This window comes from Chlorocebus sabaeus, chromosome 25 (assembly GCF_047675955.1).
Source record: "Chlorocebus sabaeus isolate Y175 chromosome 25, mChlSab1.0.hap1, whole genome shotgun sequence".
Taxonomy (NCBI): Eukaryota; Metazoa; Chordata; class Mammalia; order Primates; family Cercopithecidae; genus Chlorocebus; species Chlorocebus sabaeus.
The window spans coordinates 57,082,013-57,102,648 of NC_132928.1; the positions used below are offsets into that span (position 1 = coordinate 57,082,013).

General features: G+C 37.3%; 1 protein-coding gene across 5 annotated transcripts in view; it reads right to left on the reverse strand.

Annotated features, from left to right (window-relative positions):
• Positions 1-16,383: 16,383 nt before the first annotated feature.
• The window catches only part of SUCO (SUN domain containing ossification factor), an 82,362-nt gene continuing 78,109 nt past the window's right edge, over positions 16,384-20,636 (reverse strand). For 4 of the 5 annotated variants that reach the window (XM_073011790.1, XM_073011789.1, XM_007989491.3 and 1 more), the window contains 2 exons: positions 19,431-19,486; positions 16,384-18,398 (listed from right to left, as the gene is read on the reverse strand). In XM_073011790.1, the coding sequence (XP_072867891.1) occupies positions 17,955-18,398; positions 19,431-19,486 (500 nt within the window). In that variant the 3' untranslated portion in view covers positions 16,384-17,954. Of the gene's footprint in view, positions 18,399-19,430; positions 19,487-20,636 lie in introns of those variants that run through there. The other variant, XR_496605.3, reaches the window with a different exon arrangement.

The window sequence follows — 20,636 nt, forward strand, 5'->3', positions numbered from 1 at the left end:
ACCTAATATTAATATTTCAGACAAATATCTCCGATAATTCATAGATTATGACATTTAGCTGAATTATGCATATCGCTTGGCATTAGTTGAGGGCTTCAATTTTTCAGGAACCTCTCAGTTCTAATCAGGAGGAGAGACAGATAAGTAAATTGTCATCATCATGATAGTATGATTAAATGTTAGAACAGAGGCATTTCAAGGGTGAGGAAGATGGCTGGAACATTTTTTTCTAAATGTGTATTTAGACAATCTTTGTCTGAAAGTTATGAGATTTTTTTTCCTGAAAGGCATGTGTGTGTGTGCACAAACGTGTGTGTGTCCATGTGGACTTGTCCACATAGCACTCACAGGAGATGGAAGCAGGCCCAGGTAAAGCAGGAGGACAGGTAGGCCTGACCTTCTCCCTTCTCAGGCCGCCATGAAGGAAAATGGAGAAGGCTTGACACAACCCAGCATGACCTGAACTGGGCCTCCTGCTCCCCCACCCCCAACTCGGTGGGGGTGAATGTATTATTGGGAGAATGTATTATTGGACTATGAGGATTTTAAAGGACTGAGTTGAGCTGCTGAGGAAAAGTTTTGAAATGGGTCAAGCAATAAAAGATTTTCTCAGGCCCTTTTTTGAACTCAGGGCACTAAATCAGTTGCATATGATTTGGCAGTTACTAGGCCCCACAGAGATTCCGGAGACCTATAAAACACACAGTGAAACCCACATGATTACAAATATGGGGAGAAATTAGCTCACCTAAATACAAGTGGAAGTTTGTACATCTGTAACTCCTACTACATGAGGAATGAAATGTATAAACAATTTATGTTTTTCAGTGGAAATTCTGGGGACAGTCAATCATTTCCTCACAATTTATTTCAAGAATTATCTTTTACTTATGCTACTACTCTTCATTAAAAATTTAAAAATTACAGAATGGAATTCATAACCACTTCCATACAAATTCGTGACCACTTTTCAAAAATGAATTTACTGATAATCTCTGTCAGAAATGACAGGCCATAAATCAGTTTACAGAGTCACCATACGATTGACTAAATCTAATTAGCACCAAACTCAAAGAGGTTTACTAAATGTTCACAAATAGCCAGCAGAGATGGCTCTAAATTGATTCAGACCATAGAAAAGAAAATTAGCACTCTAAAATGCCCAGTTCTATTTATTTGATATAATTGTAACTAGGCAAACAACAGTGTGCTTCAGCTAGCCTGGGATAGGCAATGTGGCCCTGTGGCAAATATTTTCGTTATTGCTGAGCAACTTGATAAGCTCAGTTGCTCTGGGACACAAAGACATACAGACCTGAGCTAACAAAGCACATGTGAGTGGTGTTCTGGGGCTTTAGGGGGAGATCAGAGACTCTAAGGGTAAAGAGAGCCACAGCTTCCGTTCTCTGCTGTGTTCATAGTTGTTATTTTTAAATCAAGCCTCTTTGATCTGATGTATATTAGCATTTCATGCTCCCTCAAATCAATATTCTGTTTCATGTGGGGATTTTGAGTCATTTTTGTACTTTCTGTTTTAAAGTTCCATAAACCCCAATAAATAAGAATTCTGATTGCCTATTCCCAGGGTGGGAAGACTTTTCTTTACTCTGAATATAAATCCTGTTCAGTTCTCCTGATTGATGCCTGGACTTTAGACCTTGACCATATAGAGACTTCCTGATCCCTTAAGGCTGAGAGCTGTGGCAGACCCTGCCTAATCAATAGTGTTCCGAAAGTATTTATTGTGCCTCATGGAACAAAACACCTCTTTGAAAGAACTTTTATATTCTTATCTGATGACTACATGCTATATGTATTCTCAGCACTTTTCCCCTAAATTGGACATTTTCTCTTAAAACTTCCTGTTTAAGTTTACCTTAAAGAATACTCTTTAGACTCCCAATTCCCTGGACTAAACCTTTGTTTTAAAAAAATATTTTTTTCAATTAAGAAATTTGGTACCCATAATCTGTTCAAAGAGCATTATGACTTTTTTCCAAAGTTCTATTGGAAAGTATGCTTTGGGAGGTTTTTGGCTAATTTTTTTAAAAGTAAAACTCAGAGGACAGATTCTAAGTGCAGCATTCTGTCCCAAATAGGTATCAAAAGTATAAAGTTAATGCATTTCTGAGTTCTAGGTCTCACCAGGCTGTGACTACAAAAAAAGGACTTTATGGGACAAGTTCCACTGGCTTAATGCCAGAAATTGATGCTTCTGCAAAGCATCCCACCTTCTGAATTCCTCAGAGGGCTGTCCCAGATATTCTCCGGTAGTGTCCCGTCATGTCTCCACCAGGAGGTGTTACAGCATGGTGGTTCTGGGCTTGGGCACTGAAGTCAGACAAATGGGGTTTGAATCCCACCTCTTTCACTTCTTAACTTTGTAACCTCATTATGTTTCAGTTTACCTGTCTTTAAACTGAGACAATAACAACGTGTGTGTGTGTGTGTGTGTGTGTTGCTAAATAGGAGAATACACATACAGTGCTTCAGCATTGTCTCAGCACATAGTACTACTTCGGTGAGATGGGATGCTTTTGGCTGGAAGAAACACAAAACCCAGCTGAGGATGGCCTTAACATAATAAGGATCTATTCTTCCATTTAACAAGGAATCTTAAGGTGGAGTGGCTCCAGGATGGTTTGATTCAGTGACTCAGTAATGTCATAAGGCACTTCTTTTCCCACTGTGCAGTCTTCACCATGTCAGCTTTCTTCAGACAGGCTTCTGTCATATGTGAGAGATTTACACATATCATCCAGACAAGAAATTGTCCAGATGGGGAAAAAAGTCCATCTTTTACTACAGCTTGCTTTATAAGAGTGAAGAAACTTTTCTCAAAAACATGCTTCTCCGCAGAATTCTCTACTTATCATTGGCTAGAATTGCACCACATATCCATGCCTAAGACAGTCACTGGTAAAGAGAATAGATTTACGATGACTGACATAAATTAACCAAAATTTACCTGATCTAGAGATAAGATCACTTCCCCAGGAATATGTGCCCCATGACGTTGGGAGAAAAAGCAACACAGGGGACTGGTATCTGAATCCCACCTAGAAAATGTAAAAGTTGAGAGAGGCTTGCTTACTACTCTGATGGCGTAGATAAAGAGTTTGCTATCATGTTGGGATTGGACAGCATTCCCAGAGTTAGTGAGCCAAGAATGCATGTTTTCTGGAGACAAAATACAAATGGCACATGAGAGCCATCTGGCAGAGATTAGATTGGGTGCATGAAGGAGCAATAAGGACTCAGTAGAAAGAAGCTAGAGGTATTGCTGGATCCTTGGAGCTGGGTAAAGAATATCAGATAAGCCAGAGATCAGTATTTCATCCATATCAAGGGAACATAGGTGAGAAAACCTGAGCAAGAGATTTCATGAGGAAACCCTTAAGAGTATCCATGAAGGAAAAATTCATTTTAAATGCCTGCTAGACCCAGAGAGCCTGAAGGCATCTTATGACTGCACAAGTCAAATCAGAATTCTCTTGCTCCCTTTACTTCTCTTTTCTTCTACTCCAGTCCTGGAGGTATCTGAAACTTCAGTTAACAAGCAAGAGGAGAAAGAGTGAGAAGCAAGAAGGTGTCAACCATACTCACCCAGGTGTCGAATCTGCCTCAGGTCTTAACCTGGGAACAGCAGAGTAGCTCTAAATTATGAAACGGAAAGTTTAGGTTTTATCTGGGACTGCATATTCTTTTTTTTTTTTTTACTTGAGACGGATTTTCACTCTGTCACTCAGGCTGGAGTGAAGTGGCGCGATCTCGGTTCACTGCAACTTCTGCCCCCTGGGTTCAAGCAATTCTCCTGCCTCAGCCTCCCGAGTAGTTGGGATTATAGGTGCCTGGCTAATTTTTTCATATTTTTAGTAAGGGTTTCACCATATAGGACATGCTGGTCTCGAACTCCTGAACTCAGGTGATCCACCCACCTCGGCCTCCCAAAGTGCTAGGACTACAGGCGTGAGCCACCATGCCTGGCCTGGGACTGCATATTCTAAAAGGTAATTTGAGACTGCTTCGTAACTTACAGTGACTGCCCAGAGCAATAATGAGGTCCACCTAATTTTTTCTCTATAAGCAAGGACAGAATTATTAAAAGTAATTACAGTTTTTGCCATTACATATATGCATTACTATATATTATTAAATATATAGTAATTAATTATACATAGTATTACTTTCAATTGCAAAAACCACAATTAAGTTTGCCCCAACCTAATATATTACTATATATAATTAAATATATAGTAATTATATACTATGTATATTTACATATTACAATGTATACTACATATACATGTTATATATATGTATATATACTATAAAATATATACCATAATACACATATTACATAAATGTATATATACTATAATACACACATTACATATATGTGTATATATTACTATACAATTAAATATAGTAATTAAATACATACTATATATTTACATATTACTATATATAAATATTATATATGTATATATGCACTATAAAATATATACCATGTATACATATTACATATGTGTATACATATTACTATATATAATTAGACATGTATAAATATATAGTGTATATAATTAAATATATACTATATATTTACTTAAATTATATATACATATATAATATACATATATACTATAATTATACTATATATAATTACATATATGTATATATAACTATATAGTATATATAATTAAAATAAATTATAAATTATATAGATATATAGATTTAATTATATATAGCAATATATACTTAAATTAAATGTATAACTAAATATATTACATTATTAATATGGTTTACATTAATATTAAAATTATAAATAATTATATATTATAAAATAATTATATATTATAGAATAATAAATAATTATATATTATAGAATAATATACATCATTAAATATATGTATAGTTATAGATAAGAATGGCAGATATATATGTATTAACTATGTATTTAATATATGTAATAACTATATATTTATAGATGTATACATATGTATATTCATATAAACAGGTAATTAAATGCAATAATTAAAACAGCATTGGCTAAGAAAATGATACAAAGATCAATGGAACAGAAAAGGAAATCCTGAAACCTGAGACATAAAAATAGGAAAAATGAGCATAGGAAGGGTGAATAGAGAGCACAGGTTCTGGAATTGAACCCTGAGGCAGTCCAAAATGAAAAGAGATGAGAACAAGGGACCAAAAAGGAGTCGCCATTGTGTATAAGGAAAACTGCAGTGCCCCGGAAGCCAAGTGAAGAAGGTGTTGCAGCAAGGGAATGATCAGCTGAGTTAAATGCTGCTGATGGGTCAGGTAAGATGAGAACTGAGAACTCTTCCCTGGTTTTAGTAACATGAGATCACTGATGCTCTTGACCAGGGCAGTTTCAGTAGTGGTGAGATCGATGACCTGATTGGGGTGAGTTCAAGAAAAAATGTTAAGAAATCAGTGGTGAGGGTAGCCATCTCTTTTGAGGAGTTTTGCTATAAAATGGAGCAGAGAAATAGGCAGTAGCTGGAGGGAAAAGTGGGGTCAAAGGGTTCATAATGGGCAGAAGTAACAGCATATTAGTATGCTGATTGAAGAGACCTATTTGAAGGGGAAAAAAAGACGGTGCAGGAGAGAACAAAATGAAGCAATGTCCTCAGACAGGTTAAATGAAGAATGAAATTGAGGCCTAAACTCTGACATGTTTTTCCTATTTTGCCAAATTCCTATCTAAGGGACCTGGGGAGTCACACCCTGCAAGCCATAAAGTCTCATCAGAGGGGCTTTATTTAACCGAGTATTAGGTGGCCTGCTTTCCAACCTGGCTCTGGTATAACATCACATAACAAATAAGGAAAGAAAGAAAAATGCTTAACCCCAAATATATGTTCTTGTCCTATCTTGAAATTGCCCTGCAAAGTTGTCTCTTGTGGGAAAAATCTGCATTCTGTAGAGAATCTCTTTTTGCTTTTTTTTTTAAAAATCTTTTGTTCCAGATCCAGGAGATACTTAACTAAAAGTCAGGCCCTCTTTTAGGTTCAATAAGAAAACATTTTACAACCTATTCTCTCTGAAGCCTACTAACTAAAATCTTCCTCTGCACAATAAAACTTTGGTCTCCACAGTTCTTTATCTTAACCCAAACATTTCCTTTCTATTGATCTCAGGTCCTTAGACAAACTCAACCAATTGTCAACCAGAAAATTTTAAAGTTTACCAGTGACCTGGAAGCCCCTGCTTCGAGCCGTCCCTCCTTTCTGAACCAAACTAATGTATATCTTGGATGTATTTGATTGATGTCTCATGTCTCTTCAAATTGTAAAAAATCAGACTGTGCCCTAATCACCTTGGGCACATGTTCTTAGGACCTCCTGAGGGCTGTGTCACCAGCCACAGTAACTCATATTTGGCTCAGAATAAATATTTTCAAATATTTTACAAAGTTGGACTCTGTTTTGTTGACACAATCTAGTTCACAAGTAGAGCACTGGCTTCCAGGAGACAGGTACAGGAGCAAAGACAGATAATATGAACAGAAGTTGGTAGGTGGGAGCTTGTGAGAAGATTTTTAATTACTTCTGCATTTTCTCAGTGAAATAGGAAGGTCATCAGCTGACAGTAGGAACAGGGAGATGTGTGTGTTTTGAGGAGAAAGTTGGAAATAGTTCAGGACAATCACTAAATGCCCTAGAAAAATGTAAAATTGCCAGTGGCATTAAGGGCCTACTTGAGATAACTGTCATGAATTGATGTGAGAAGAGTCATGGCGATTCTTCCTGGTCAACTTTAGCTTTGTGAACAGAGGTGTGCAGTAGCAGAAAGTGGGAATTAACCAAGGTTTTGCTTTTCTCAGCAATATATCAAGACAAGAGATGACAAGGAAGGTGAAAATATATGAAAAAAAGCAGTTTTAAGGACTGACCATGGAATTCAAGCTGGGTAAGAAGAGTAAGGACTTCAAGGGAATGAGGGAGGGTGCAAAAGTGGTGTTGTAGGACTTTCCTTAGTTCAGCTAAAAATGGGGGTCCTTGTCATATGACCATTATGAATATGACACAGACACGTTGAAGGGTGAGAAAATGTAATTTATTGGGTGCAAAGGAGGAAAAGGGAAACAGGGACTCTCAGCAAAGCAAGAGTCCTGCTACCCAGTTTCCCACCTCACAGATTCAACCCCAGATTCCACCTCAGAATAGGAGAAACCAGGCTCCTCCCTGCTGCAAAGGGCATGAACTTCTGTGGCTCCACCCCGTTCTCCCAGTGCACAGGCTGGTTGGAGTTTCTCTGGGGACCCCTTTATACTTGGCTGTTTCATTCCTCCCTCCAAAGAAGTATATCCAAGTACCTTTAGAATAAGGATACGGACAAAGACCAATCCTAACTGCTTCCTGCTGACAGGGGACACTGTTTTGGGGAAAATGACAGTCAGCGCTCCCTCAGAGTCCTAAGGGTTCTCAGCAGAAGGGGCCATCATCCAAGGCTCCAGTTGCATGACTGGAGTTTGATGACCTGAAGGCAAGAAGAGACAAACCAGGTCATTAGAAAACATGTATTAAAATGAGAAAAGTGGGAGGGGGGAGGGTAAGGACAGTTCAAAAATCCCAAGGTCTTTTACCATTTTGCCAGCATATTGGACTCCTGGGTTCCATTCCCCTGAGCCCAATCCTAAGTCAACCAGTTTGAGGTTTGGGAAATTAACTTTTCCCAGTTTGGAGGATGCATGCAAGGGGAGTGTCCCATAATATGGAGACACAATTACCTATCAGTGAAGAGAGAACAGAGGAAAAAAGAAGAAGAAGGTTTTTTTTGGTTTTTTGGTTTTTTTTAAAAGGAGATTCAGGATGCTTTTGAAAGGGGTACAGACTGAAGATGAATGTCTACCCATCTAGAAAGAGGGGAGCAGGCATCCCTGGTTTCTTTCTCTTCCTAGCAGATACCCAAGGTTTGTGAGGGAGAATAGGAAGAACATCCTCTTTTTTTCTCTGTCCTTGCAACCCTGAGTCCCAGTGAACTTGGCAGGTGCCACGATGAGTGCCAAACAGCTTGTACCATGAAGCAGGGAGGGCCTAGAGAATAGAAATTATCTGCTTTCACCTATGTCTCTTTCCCTCCTGCTGTCAGTAGCCTTGGAGTTCCCTAGACCTCATTTTTGCAGTGATACTAGTATGACCTTTATCTATGAAACAGGAGGCTTATCTTAATCAGCAGGAATCAGCCATGCTCACCTGTGCTGTGCCTTTTAACTTCCATTATCATCTGCCTCTGGATCCTTTAGATCCAGTTTTCTTTCATAGGGATCCAAAGCTTAGAATTGACAAAATTTGGGGGGACAAAAATGTGTCTTAGTGTGGTAGGGGGGTTGCATGGGCTCCTTATCAATAAGCCAAATGCTACAGTGAAACTGTGGAACTGAGTCTTCCTCCAACAAGGGAGAGAAAAGGATGTCTTATGACACATTCAGATGACTGGTAGCTAGTTATGCTTGCTAAGATTTGGGTGTGTGGTTCTTGGTTTTGGTTAGCTCCCTTAGTCTTACTTTCCCGAAAGGAAACCTCTGAGTGATGGACATCCCGTTTATTTCCAACACCTGGCAGGATTGCAGGATAATTGCTCAGAACTAGAATATTGATCCAGACTTCTACATTACCCATCCCTTTTGTTCTTTCTGAGCTGCAGCAGGAGATTGCTCGTTGGTTCACAGGAACAAGCAGAGTTAGTCTAAAAATGTAAGCAAAAACCTAAAAACAACTAATGAGCTTATGATTTAATGACAAATGTATGAGTTTTGATACATAATTTATCTCTCTCTAGTCCTCATTTTTGTTAAAAAAATCATGATGGGACGGAGTTGTTTGCAATAGATTTTAATCTTATACTTGACCTGATTATTTGCATAAAGTGCAACAAGAATATTTCTACACAGGCCTTTTGGATTGGCTTTGATGGAATTCTATTCTGCAAGGAATCTCAGATAAGACCTTTTAAAGCTAAGCCAAGCCAGGGGTTTGTATCCTCAAACACCTGTTAGTTGGGTGATCCTCTCCTCTTAAGGTCCCAAGATAAACTTGGAGCTCCTAGGCCTGTTAGAAAGTGATATTCTTTATTGACTGCAGATCAGGAACCCTGTAGAGAAGTAGATAAGGGTATGAGCCCAGTTTTTCCCCCAAGGGGCTGTTATCAGCTCTGTAAGTCAGGCTTGATTCCTTAAAGGGAAGCATACCCTTCTAGTCAAAGCCTTGGTAAAACAATCAGTTTCTCCAGTTGCATAGTGTTGCAAAAGAAAAATGGATTCTTATTGCAAGGACCCAAACAACTATATTACTATAAATTAAGAACACTCACAGATGGTTTCCAAATTCTAGAAGAACCAGGTAGAGAAAAACAAACATGCTCCAAATTTTGTTCACAGGAGTGTACCTTACTCAATTATTAAAGGCCATAAATAGGTCAAAGTAAGTTTCCTCAACTCTGAAAAACAAAACAAAGATCAGCAACATTTCAAGCCAAAGTAAAAAATATTTGCTTTAGTTTCCTGAGTTCAGTCCATTTAGTTCTTGATTTGCTTGATATTCATGAACATTTCAGCTCTTCATGAGTCCTGTACATTTTCCATTTATTCCAGTGTCACAATCTCCAAAGTTATCAAAAACCTGTGTTTGAGGTCACCTGTCTATAGTTCTATAGCTTATTATAAACCGTCTTTTGAAAAAGATTAGGACAAGACAACAATTGTCTGTGAATAACAAAATGTCCAGGGTAGTTACAGTTAGAAACATGATTGACACAGAAGTGTAGTTATCTCCATGGTTTACAATAAGTTAACATAACCTTAATTATGATTGATAGCATACATTTAGATACTAGAATTTTAGAAATCCCTTACAGTTTTGGAACATATATTAGTATTATTCACCAAAATATAACCTAAATAAGATTGAACATCATTTTGTCAATCCCATGTACCTAAACATGTAAAATAATCCTGTTTACCTCTCTTTTCTGAACACTCCAGAGGCCCTCTGATATATCCAAAAAGTCAGGTGTCAGGAAAGAAAATTTTGAAACTGAAGTTTGATTTTAAGAAGCTTGTTAAATATGTTAGCAGTTTAAAACACTTGATGTTATGAAATAGAATTCTAGATGACCATAAATTGCTTATTTTGCCAAAATGACTCAGAAATTTTAAAGAAGCAAAAGCCTTTTATAACCCTTTACAAATTTTGCCATAGAGCAGATCAGTTCCCCAAGAATACTCTGTTGTGCTTTAATTCCAATGCTCAACCTACAGAAAAACCACACAATATGCCCCCCTGAACCTAGTCAATATGTTCACACAGAGAACCTCTTTCACAAGACTAATTTCCACAATCCTTCCACCACTTTTTTGAACCTGAAGCTTTATCCTATTTAAAACAATTCTTCAACCCTAGTCAAGAATTTACATTTTCATGCCTTTGTGTAATCTTTTATTAAAAACACATTTTACTGTTCTTAAACACCTTGCATGTTTCTATTTTCAGTAGTTTCAATTACATGTTATAATGGTAACTCCTAGCAATTTTAACTTTAATGTAAAACCTGGTGAGTTGTTTTAATTGTGTGTCAGGTGCAGCCAAGGTTTGACTCCTTCCAGCATAATTAAGGGCATGGTTATTTCCATATGTCTCCAGGTCTTACTACCAAAAAGCAGTTTGTAACCACAAAACACTTAGCAAAGCTTGCATCTGACCTGCATAATTTAGTCAACCCATTTTCATTTTGATGACATCTGCTTTTTACCAATAATCTTTAGGGCTGTTTTTATTTCTTAAATATTAAAGTAACATGAACTGAAAGGTACCACAGCTTTTATCTTCCCTTTAAAAAATATTTGATCCAAGTGTTGTCTTCCTTTAGGCCAATTAATTAGAGCTCCTTTTCTAGACATCGCACACAACACATACATAGCTACACAGGCAGAAGAAAACCCAGTCACCAGATGGAGCCCTTTAAGAGACAGGGCTAGAAAAACATGCAGATATCAAACCAGAAAGGACGAATTCCCTAAGGCAGGATTGCTAAACAAAGCCTTGCCACAGGGTTACAGGCCACACCCCCAAGATGCAAAACAAGATGGAGGCCTGAAGCAAAGTTTTCTGTGAACCATACAGACATGCAAAGCACACCAGTTGGCTACAGCTTAAGACCAGCCTCACAAATCCTTTTTCACAAGTAAAACTTTACAGAGAATATAAACAGTGATTCTTATCATTCTTAGCCTAGAAAAACATCTTCTAAAATGAAAAAAACACCTTTCTTAAAAGTCAACTCTTGACCTAGTGGAGAAAAGGAAAGAAAAAAAAAATCTCTAGGGGAGAACCTCTTATTCTTATGCAACTGGGTTCCTCTTCAGAGGGGAGAAACTTAATTGCTGTCAGATGGGAGTTGAACCCTTTGGCAGGAGAAGATGAAGACACTATGGATGTGTGGCATTCACCAGCCCCAAATGGTTAAGGAGGGGGAGTGAGGATCCACCACTCACCTGTCCATCCAAAAAAAGGAAGGAAAAGGCCATGGAAAGACCCCTGACCCTGGGAGTAATGGGGGTGAGGGCATGGTTTCCTTTACCCTCAGAAGTCCAAAGACGAAAACACTTAGAAATGAGAGGGAAAGAGATTTCTTGGTTTGCATCTCACTCTCCATTTCTTAAGCCCCATGTTGGATGCCAATGCTGTTGTAGGATTTTCTCCTTAGTTCAGCTAAAAACAAGGTTCTTGTCACATGACCATGAGAGATTAGGCTCACAGACACTTTGAAGGTTGAGAAAAATGGAATTTATTGGGTGAAGAGGAAATAAAGGAAAAGAGGGACTCTTAGCAAAGCAAGAGTCCTGCTAGGCAGTTTCGTGCCTCACAGATTCAATGCCAAGTTCCACTCCGGAACAGGAGAGGCCAAGGTCCTCTCCACTGCAAAGGGCACAAACTTTTGTAGCTCCAACCTGTTCCCCCAGTGCGCAGGCTGGTCAGAGTTTCTCCAGGGACCCCTTTATACTTGGCTGTCCTAGTGGTATGACTAATGGATTGTAGGATATGGTGGGATGAAAGAATTGTTAAGAGTTAGGGTGGGAATGGGGCATGAACCAGTAAAATAGGAGGTGGTAGTCAGAATCAGATGCTTGAAATTCATATTAAGAAAGAATTATGGATTTTGGTAATGATAAAAACTAGGATTTGATCACAGGAGTAAATGGCCAATACAGTCTGGAGAACAAGATCATTATTAGAGAAAGCAAGGAACTGAGAAACTAGAAAAACTAATGTAAGATAGATATTGAATCATCAAGAATTATAACAGAAGCAGCAATGGAATGAGTGACCCCAAGAATAAGGGTGAGAGAAAATGGGATCATTTGCAACAAGGAGAGACAGCAGGTGATATAGTTTGTTGACACAAGATTCAAAGAGAAATTTTAGCAAAAGTGGAGAGTAGTCTTATAGTGGCATTGAAGATTAAGGACAAAAACTAGTCTATCTTCAGGCCCATTGGTGTGAGGGGTATAGGAAAAAAAAGTGCCCTGAGAAGGATTCAGGGAAGTAGTTTCAAATAGAACAGAGGCAAAGTAAAGGCTGAAAGAAATGAAAGATTCCAGGAAATTTTACTAATGATTCAATTAGAGTTCCAGAGGGCACAGAAGTGTTTTAGGCACTGGGGATGGAATGTGGATCCAGAAAAAAGGATCTTACAAGTCATATGAGGCTTCTTGTGGTTATAAAATTAACAAGAATCTAAGACATGAAATTCACCTTAATGGTTTTGAGGCACAAAGTTGGCAAGACTTATACTGGGCAGTAGAAAGGGGTGGCAACATCTTTGCAGGAGCTCTACAGAGTTCTGGGATGCCCTACTGACCCTCATGATGACAAAACTGAAGGGTGGTCTTTCTCAGAGTACACTGGACTCAAAGCTCCCTACTGACCTTTCAAATGGTGTTGATAATGGAGAGAGGCTGGAGATGACGGAAGTCTTACACCAAGCATAATGAGCTCCTTTCTTGACCCCTGCTGGTAGATGTACAGAAACCAAGGATCAGAACCCTGAGCATCTGAAAACTGATGGCTAATGTTTAGTGTGTACTATGCCAGGGACATGATAGTTATTAGCACTCTTGATTCTCAAAGTAACCCTTTGAAATAGGTGCTGTTATCTTCATTTACAGGTGAGAAATCTCATGTTTAATAAGACTGTGATTTGTCCAATGCCATACCCAGGAAGAGGTGGATAACTAATATGAAAACAGGCAGTCCGACTTTAAAGCATTTGCTTTTATTTTTGAGACAGGGCCTCATTCTGTTGCCTAGGCTGGAGTGCAGTGGTACAATCATAGCTCACGGCAACCTCAAACTCCTGGGCTCAAGTGGTCCTCCTGCTTCAACCTCCTGAGTAGCTAGACTACAGGCATGGACCACCATACCCAGCTTTTATTTATTTATTTATTTATTTATTTATTTATTTATTTATTTAGAGACAGAGTCTCACTCTGTCGCTCACCATGCCCAGCTTTTATTTATTTATTTAGAGACAGAGTCTCGCTCTGTCGCCCAGGCTGGAGTGCAGTGGCATGATCTTGGCTGACTGCAACCTCCACCTCCCGGGTTCAAGCGATTCTCCTGCCTCAGCCTCCTGAGTAGCTGGGATTACAGGTGCATGCCATCATGCCTGGCTAATTTTTGTATTTTTTATTAGAGATGGAGTTTCCCCATGTTGGCCAGGCTGGTCTCAAAACTCCTGACCCTGTGATCCACCCACTTTGGTCTCCCAAATGCTGGGATTACAGGCATGAGCCACCACGCCCAACCATGCCCAGCTTATTTTTTAAAAACTTTTTGTGGAGATGGGGTCTTGATACGTTGTCTAGGTTGGTCTTGAACTCCTGGCCTCAAGTGATCCTCCCATCTTGGCTTCCCAACGTACTGGGATTACAAATATGAGCCACTGAGCCCAGTCAACACCCGCTCGTAAACTGTGTAATATGCCATTTCCGTGGGGAGCTATTTTAAACTATCTTGGGATTAAAACTTGCTCTTTATTCACTTTTTTAAAAAATCAGTATTTATGTTTGCTCAAAAGTCTTTACAAGTGTTATAAGGCATTTGTTTGGGTTTTAGTATTTGGTGATCTGTTGAAAAATATGAAACAGATTCGGTAGCCCAGGCTATATGACTTCAAAATAGCAGGAATAAACTCTGTTGTAAGCAAGTATTTGAAAGATTAACCTTTTTTTTTTTTTCCGAGATGGAGTCTCGCTCTGTTACCCAGGCTGGAGTGCAGTGGTGCAATCTCAGATCACTGCAACCTCCGCTTCCCGGGTTCAAGGGATTCTCCCACCTCAGCCTCCCAAGTAGCTGGGACTACAGGTGCGTGCCACCACACTTGGCTAATTTTTCTATTTTTAGTACAGATGGGGTTTCACCATGTTGGCCAGGCTGATCTCGAACTCCTGACCTCAAATGATCCACCTGCCTTGGCCTCCCAAAATGCTGGGATTATAGGCATGAGCCACCACAACCAGCCTGAAAGATTAATTTTTAAAGTAATAGATTAAGTGGAGTGTAATGCAGAGGTTATTGCTCCAACAGGATATTTTTAAGCATGTGTTAATTATAAATACTCATGGGTTGGGATAAAATTTCAGTGACAACATTAACACATCACTCAAAAAAGCTCTTCCTGCTCACTTGGGCAGCTCATCCACTAAAACCAGGATGATTCAGAGAAAGTAAGTATGGCCCTTGCACAAGGACAATATGTAGTCAGGAAGTAGTCTATTTTTTTTAAGACACTAATTAGACAATACAACCAAATGAACCTTGAATGGACCCTGGACCAAAATAAACAAATGAGGGCAACTGAGAAATCTGACTATAAACTGTGTATTAGATATTATGGAGTTATTAATTTTCTTACATATGATACAGGTATTATGGTCACATAAGTGAAATGTCCTTAGTTTAGGAAAAAATATGCTACAGTTTAGGGGGAAAGGGTCATAATGTCCCAACTTGCTTTCAAATGGCTCACCAAAAAAATGTGTTTATATATATACACATAACATACATATCTTTATATATACATGTATATGTATATGTATAATACATATATACATATAAAACACATAAAGAAAACTAAAAATATTAGCAACTAGTGAATCTGGGCAAAGGTACATGGTGTTCAACTTATCTACGGATTTGAAATCAATCAGTTGAAGCAGTATTTCTAAGTTGACCTGTTGTGTGATTTTGAATAGACTTATCCAATTACATTAACAAATATAAGTTTATATATATTTTATGTTCATGCCTACAAGTTTATATATTCAAACTGAGGACACATCTAAAAATGGAAAAATAAGCAGCAAGGTAAGGGAAGCACAATAACTGGAGAGACAGAATCAAAAATGGTTGTTGCTGTGAAGCAAGAAATCTTTGATGGAGAAAGGTAGGTGGTACTGGTAGTGTGTGTGTGTGAAATGGTGCAGAATACTGTTTTCTGTTCTTACTTTATAAGCCTTATAAAACTAATTTCTCAAATTATATGTATGCATAACTTTTTTTTTTTTTTTTGAGATAGTCTCACTCTGTCACCCAGGCTGGAGTGCAGGGGTGCAATCTCAGCTCACTGTAACCTCTGCCTCCTAGGTTCAAGCAATTCTCCTGTCTTAGCCTCCTAAGTAGCTGGGACTACAGGCATGCACAACCATGCCTGGCTAATTTTTTTTTTTTTTTTTTTTTTTTTTTTTTTTAGTAGATACGGGTTTTCACCATGTTGGTCAGGCTGGTCTCAAACTCCTGACCTCAAATGATCTGCCTGCCTCGGCCTCCCAAAGTGTTAGGATTATAGGCGTGAGCCACAACTTTAATGCTTTTAAAAATTCAATTAATAGTTTTACTTTGCATCCTTGTTCTTACCAATCCCCTAGTTTCCTCTTATTTCATACTGTTTTAATGCTTAACATTAGAAGAAATAAAATGAGGCTGATCATCAGAGAACATTAAAATCCCATTGGATAAATATCTATATAGTTTTTGCTTCTTAATAGGCACAAAATTACTACTATTTTCACTTCTTAAGTTTTTTTCTCATGTAGTTATAATGTGGGAGAGGAAAAAATAAACCTCAAGTTGCAAAATGTTATGCTGTATTTAGACATGAAACAGTTAAAGTGAAATTTTGATAGTATAGGGAGCAAAATGTTTATGTAAATGTATAATCATTTTGTAGTTGGCTGAAATGTGATCAATATTGAATGGAATGTTGCCATATTTAGTTTTAAAAGTGGCAAAAACTTAAATCTCTGTTCAAAGATTAATAATTTCTGAGTTATCTTTTAAAAGACAGAAGAGCCAGTAATTAATAAAGACAAGTGTTCAGATTTATTTGGAAATTCACAGTTTCTAATGGCACTACAGCTCCGTAGTTACATATTGAAATTTTTCTTTCCACAACACACAGACCACATAATTTCTCACTCTACCTCTGTTCTTATCTGGACCTCTTTTCAAGGGGCTTCTATAAAATCAGGCCCTCTTGCTCTGAATGGCTAATTGTGCAGACAGGAAAGAAATTTAAATCTTCTAAAACACGCTGTTAACCTAAAGCAGCAACTTAAACAAACAAAAAAGGCTTTAAATAAGTCACATTACAAACAATACCCAAGAAAGGTATTAGACAAGTTTAAAAACAGTTATTACTAAAAGTGCTCAATAAGTTATAACTTAAACATCACAACACAAAATGGTCAATTCTCTCCCTTTCAAAAAGAAACATGTTCCACTTTCATTCATTACTGTACAATCACACTAAGAAATCATTGTATTCAAATACAGTTGCTGCCAATTGTTTTTTAAAGACAAAAAAAAAAAAAAAGAAACACTGACATCACGTATGTATTACCTCTGCACATTTGTAGCCAATACAAAGCAAACATCAAGGAATAATAATCCCTTTAGACTTAACCAATTAGATGAAGCTTGACAAACTCACTAACTGGATCTGTGCATATGTACGCAGGCAGTGATTATATCATGAGACTTGTACTAATGGGCCAAACCTTCAAATTTTATATTCGTACTAATAAAAACAGTGAAAGTTTGGAGGATTAGTGTTTATTGTGTATGTTTAAAATGTAAGCTAAAGAAAACCTTCACAAATAGTTAAGTGTGTTTAAAAGGTGAATTTGTCAAAAATTTGTTTGCATATATCAGTTGTTTGCAAAAAAAGATCCTGTAGGGTTTTTTTTTCCTCATTGAGTTAGTAACTAAGTAAGAAGTAATCCAGTCTGAATAAGTGAAAATAACAAGAGCATCACCATCTACCCAAAAGAACAGACTTAAAAATTCCATTAAGTGTTCATTTCCAGTGAGTTTGCTAAACAAAGATCCAGTTGGCAAGTCTTTAGGATCTTTAGACTGTCTGACCCACACTGCTGAGCTTCAGGCACAGACCCCTCCAAGCCTTGTAGTGTTTGTAGCTTCAAAAACCTAACACAGTTATAAAAGAAATCAAATAACAGAAAAAGTTCTCCCTCCTCTTCCAGTGGCATTATAAATAGACAAAAGGCACATAAATATGGGAAGGTGCAAGAAATAGGAACAAAGCTAAAGGAAGAGGTTTAGGCTTTCATTCCTATCCCACCTAAGGAACTGGGCTTCCAAATTACTTTTGTCCCAGTAATTAATCTTGTGAAAAAACATCTTTATAAAATGTCTACCATTGTCCTTATAGGAAGTGATCAGCTTTGTAAAACTGTAGCTCATTAACCAAGATTGACACAATCCCATCTACTTTTTAAAAAGGCAGAAACCATAATTTCTGAATGCCTTTCCCATTAATATTTTCTCCCTCCCCAAACCCTTCAAATACCACAGACTGTTCTCCAAAGAACAACAAAAAAGTCTTCAGTATGAAAAGTTCAATTAATTTTAGATATGTCCCGAGACTGCTGTAACACCAAATGTTCCCACGGTGATCTCTTTGTTTCCTTTGATTATGTCATGCAGGCTCGGCAATGATCCCGACTTAGTCTGTATTAGAGTTTTTATCAATTTTCCTTGGTCTTGAACTTTAGATCGCCTTCGTTTTAAAGCCCTCTTCTCAGTTTTTGTCTTTTGAGACTGTCCATTGCACAGACTTGTGCAAGCTGAAATGCCACAAAAATAGGACTCTTCTGACTGTGATGAAGTTTCTGAGCTTCCTTCAGATGGAGGACCTTTATAAGAAGAGTGATAAACTTCTCCCATATTAGAAAAATCTCTCTGGTTCGTAAAGGGCTTTCTTCCTTTTATGTCTCCATTGGCTATGGGGTGCAATGGTTCTGCAGGCTTTATGGTCTCAATTTTTTCAATTTTGTACTTGCAGCGCTTCTTCTATAACACAAGTAAAAGAAAAGTTAGTAATTATACTTCCCATAGTAACCTTATCAAACACCTAGAGAGCTGAGCAAATAGAGAAGTGCCACCTCCTGGTGAAAAGTAAAACAGTATTATAAACAGCACAGAACGCATACATTGTTATGTTCTATGTAGATACTACCATCACCTTCCCATTTTGTAAATACTACTGAATCAAAACTCTTTAAATTGCTTACCCGCTACCTATGAATATATGTTTAGGGAATGATACTAATATCTGAATACCTACTAACTGCCAGATAGCATAGTTTGCTTTCATGTATTATGGCAGTTATTAACCCTGAAAGGTTGGTATTTTACCCTTGATTCTTAAATGAGAAAAGCAAGGTTCAGATGTTTGGTTCCTTGCCCAAGTTACAATGTAGTAAGTAGCCAGGTTGAGAAGGAATCTTAGGCTATTTTCCTACAAAGCCCAAGTTCTTTCCCTAGATGAAATTACTACTAATTAAAATTAGTATAACTTAATCTGAAAGGCAAAATGAAAAAGCAAAGACTTTGAAGCCAAAATATCCTAAGTACATTCCGAGTTGCTGTTTTCTCATTAAAAAAAAAAAAATGAGGATAACATCATCTTCAGATTGTGAGGATTAGAGAAATGGTGCATGCTCTGTACTTGGCATGCATTCAATAATAAATAATGACAATCATCCAAGGATCAACAAATGTTTTTTGTAAAGGGTCAGACAGTAAATATTTTAGACTTTGCAGGTCACATATTTTCTCTCTTGCATGCTGTTCTGTTTTATTTTATCACTCTTTAAAAATGAGAAAATCTATCTGGCTCATGGCCCATATAAAATAGACTACATATGACCTGTGGGTCACAGCTTGCTGACCCCTGTAAATATTCATTTATACCATTACCATGATAGAAAATACATTCAATTAAAGACTACTTAAAGGTAATTACCTTGAACCTTTCAACCTCTTTTCTTCATTTATGATCACAAAATATAGCAATAAACTTAAAAAGAAATAAACAATTACCTTCTTTTCTGGAGAAAACTTGAGGGGTTCTACAATGTACAGATCATTTGGGTCTACTGTAAGTGAAAAAAAAGCAGATGTAAAATGTAAAGTGGATTTGGTAGATTTGCTATAATTACATACCGAAATAAGAAAAATCACTCCTTATTATCCTCTAGTAATAGAACCAATTAATTTATATCAGGTTAACTATATATTTATGTATTTTAAATTAGTAAGCAAAAAGAGGCAAGGTGGAAGATGATACGATTCCTATACTTGACTGGTTATCTTCAAATAACTATACTTCCTTAAGTTGTTAACTAGTAGCTGGTTATCATCAACCAATACAATAAGGATCTTTCTTTGGGCCTAGCCCTACTCTTTTACCTGGTAAGAAAAGAAACATTCCTGGGTAAGTGAACACCAAACCTGCAGATCATCTGAATATTTCCCAGAAGGACTAGCCACTAAACTGGGTCACAAAGGTAGATTAACAATGTGCAACAAGTAGTCGTGACCGTGTTTGGAAGCCAGTTAGAGAAATAAACACAAAAAGATATCCAAGATATTTTTCTCTGTTTATTACTATGATCAAAACTATGAAATCCAAATCTAAAAACAGCTTGAACGTGCAATATATATTACTAAGCAATAATGAATAAACACTTCTGGCATAGTGAATAAATTAGATTTGTTAGTTTTAGCCCAAAGTTTCTAAGTTTTCATTACTCTAAGCAGATTCAAGATATATCCCTACCCCACCCCCATACTGACAAAATAGACACATATTTTTTAAAGAGAGGCTATGAGACTTTAATCCTATTCAATCCACTAAAAATAAACAATTTAAGGTCTGATAGAGACAAAAGCTTACACATAGCAAATTCACTATAAAAGCTTCCCATTTGGGAAATTTAGTAATACAATTCAACCAACTGTAATTTTTTACATTATATTTCAGAGATTTGAGAAAGTCATCAAATATATGAAAATATCAAAACATCCCTCTAAACAGTCATTTCTATCAGATTACTAATCTTAATTTACTTTCTTTAAAAATGATGTATATTTTTAGAAACGGCTATGTTATTCAGATCAACCTCTACAATGAAAGCAACTAGGTAATGATAGTTTGTTTTCTTAAAAAAAAAAATCACTAAAAGCATTGAAAAGCTGCCAAGAAAGTAATCCCTAGGCTAAAACTGAAAGAAAAGTGGGAACCCA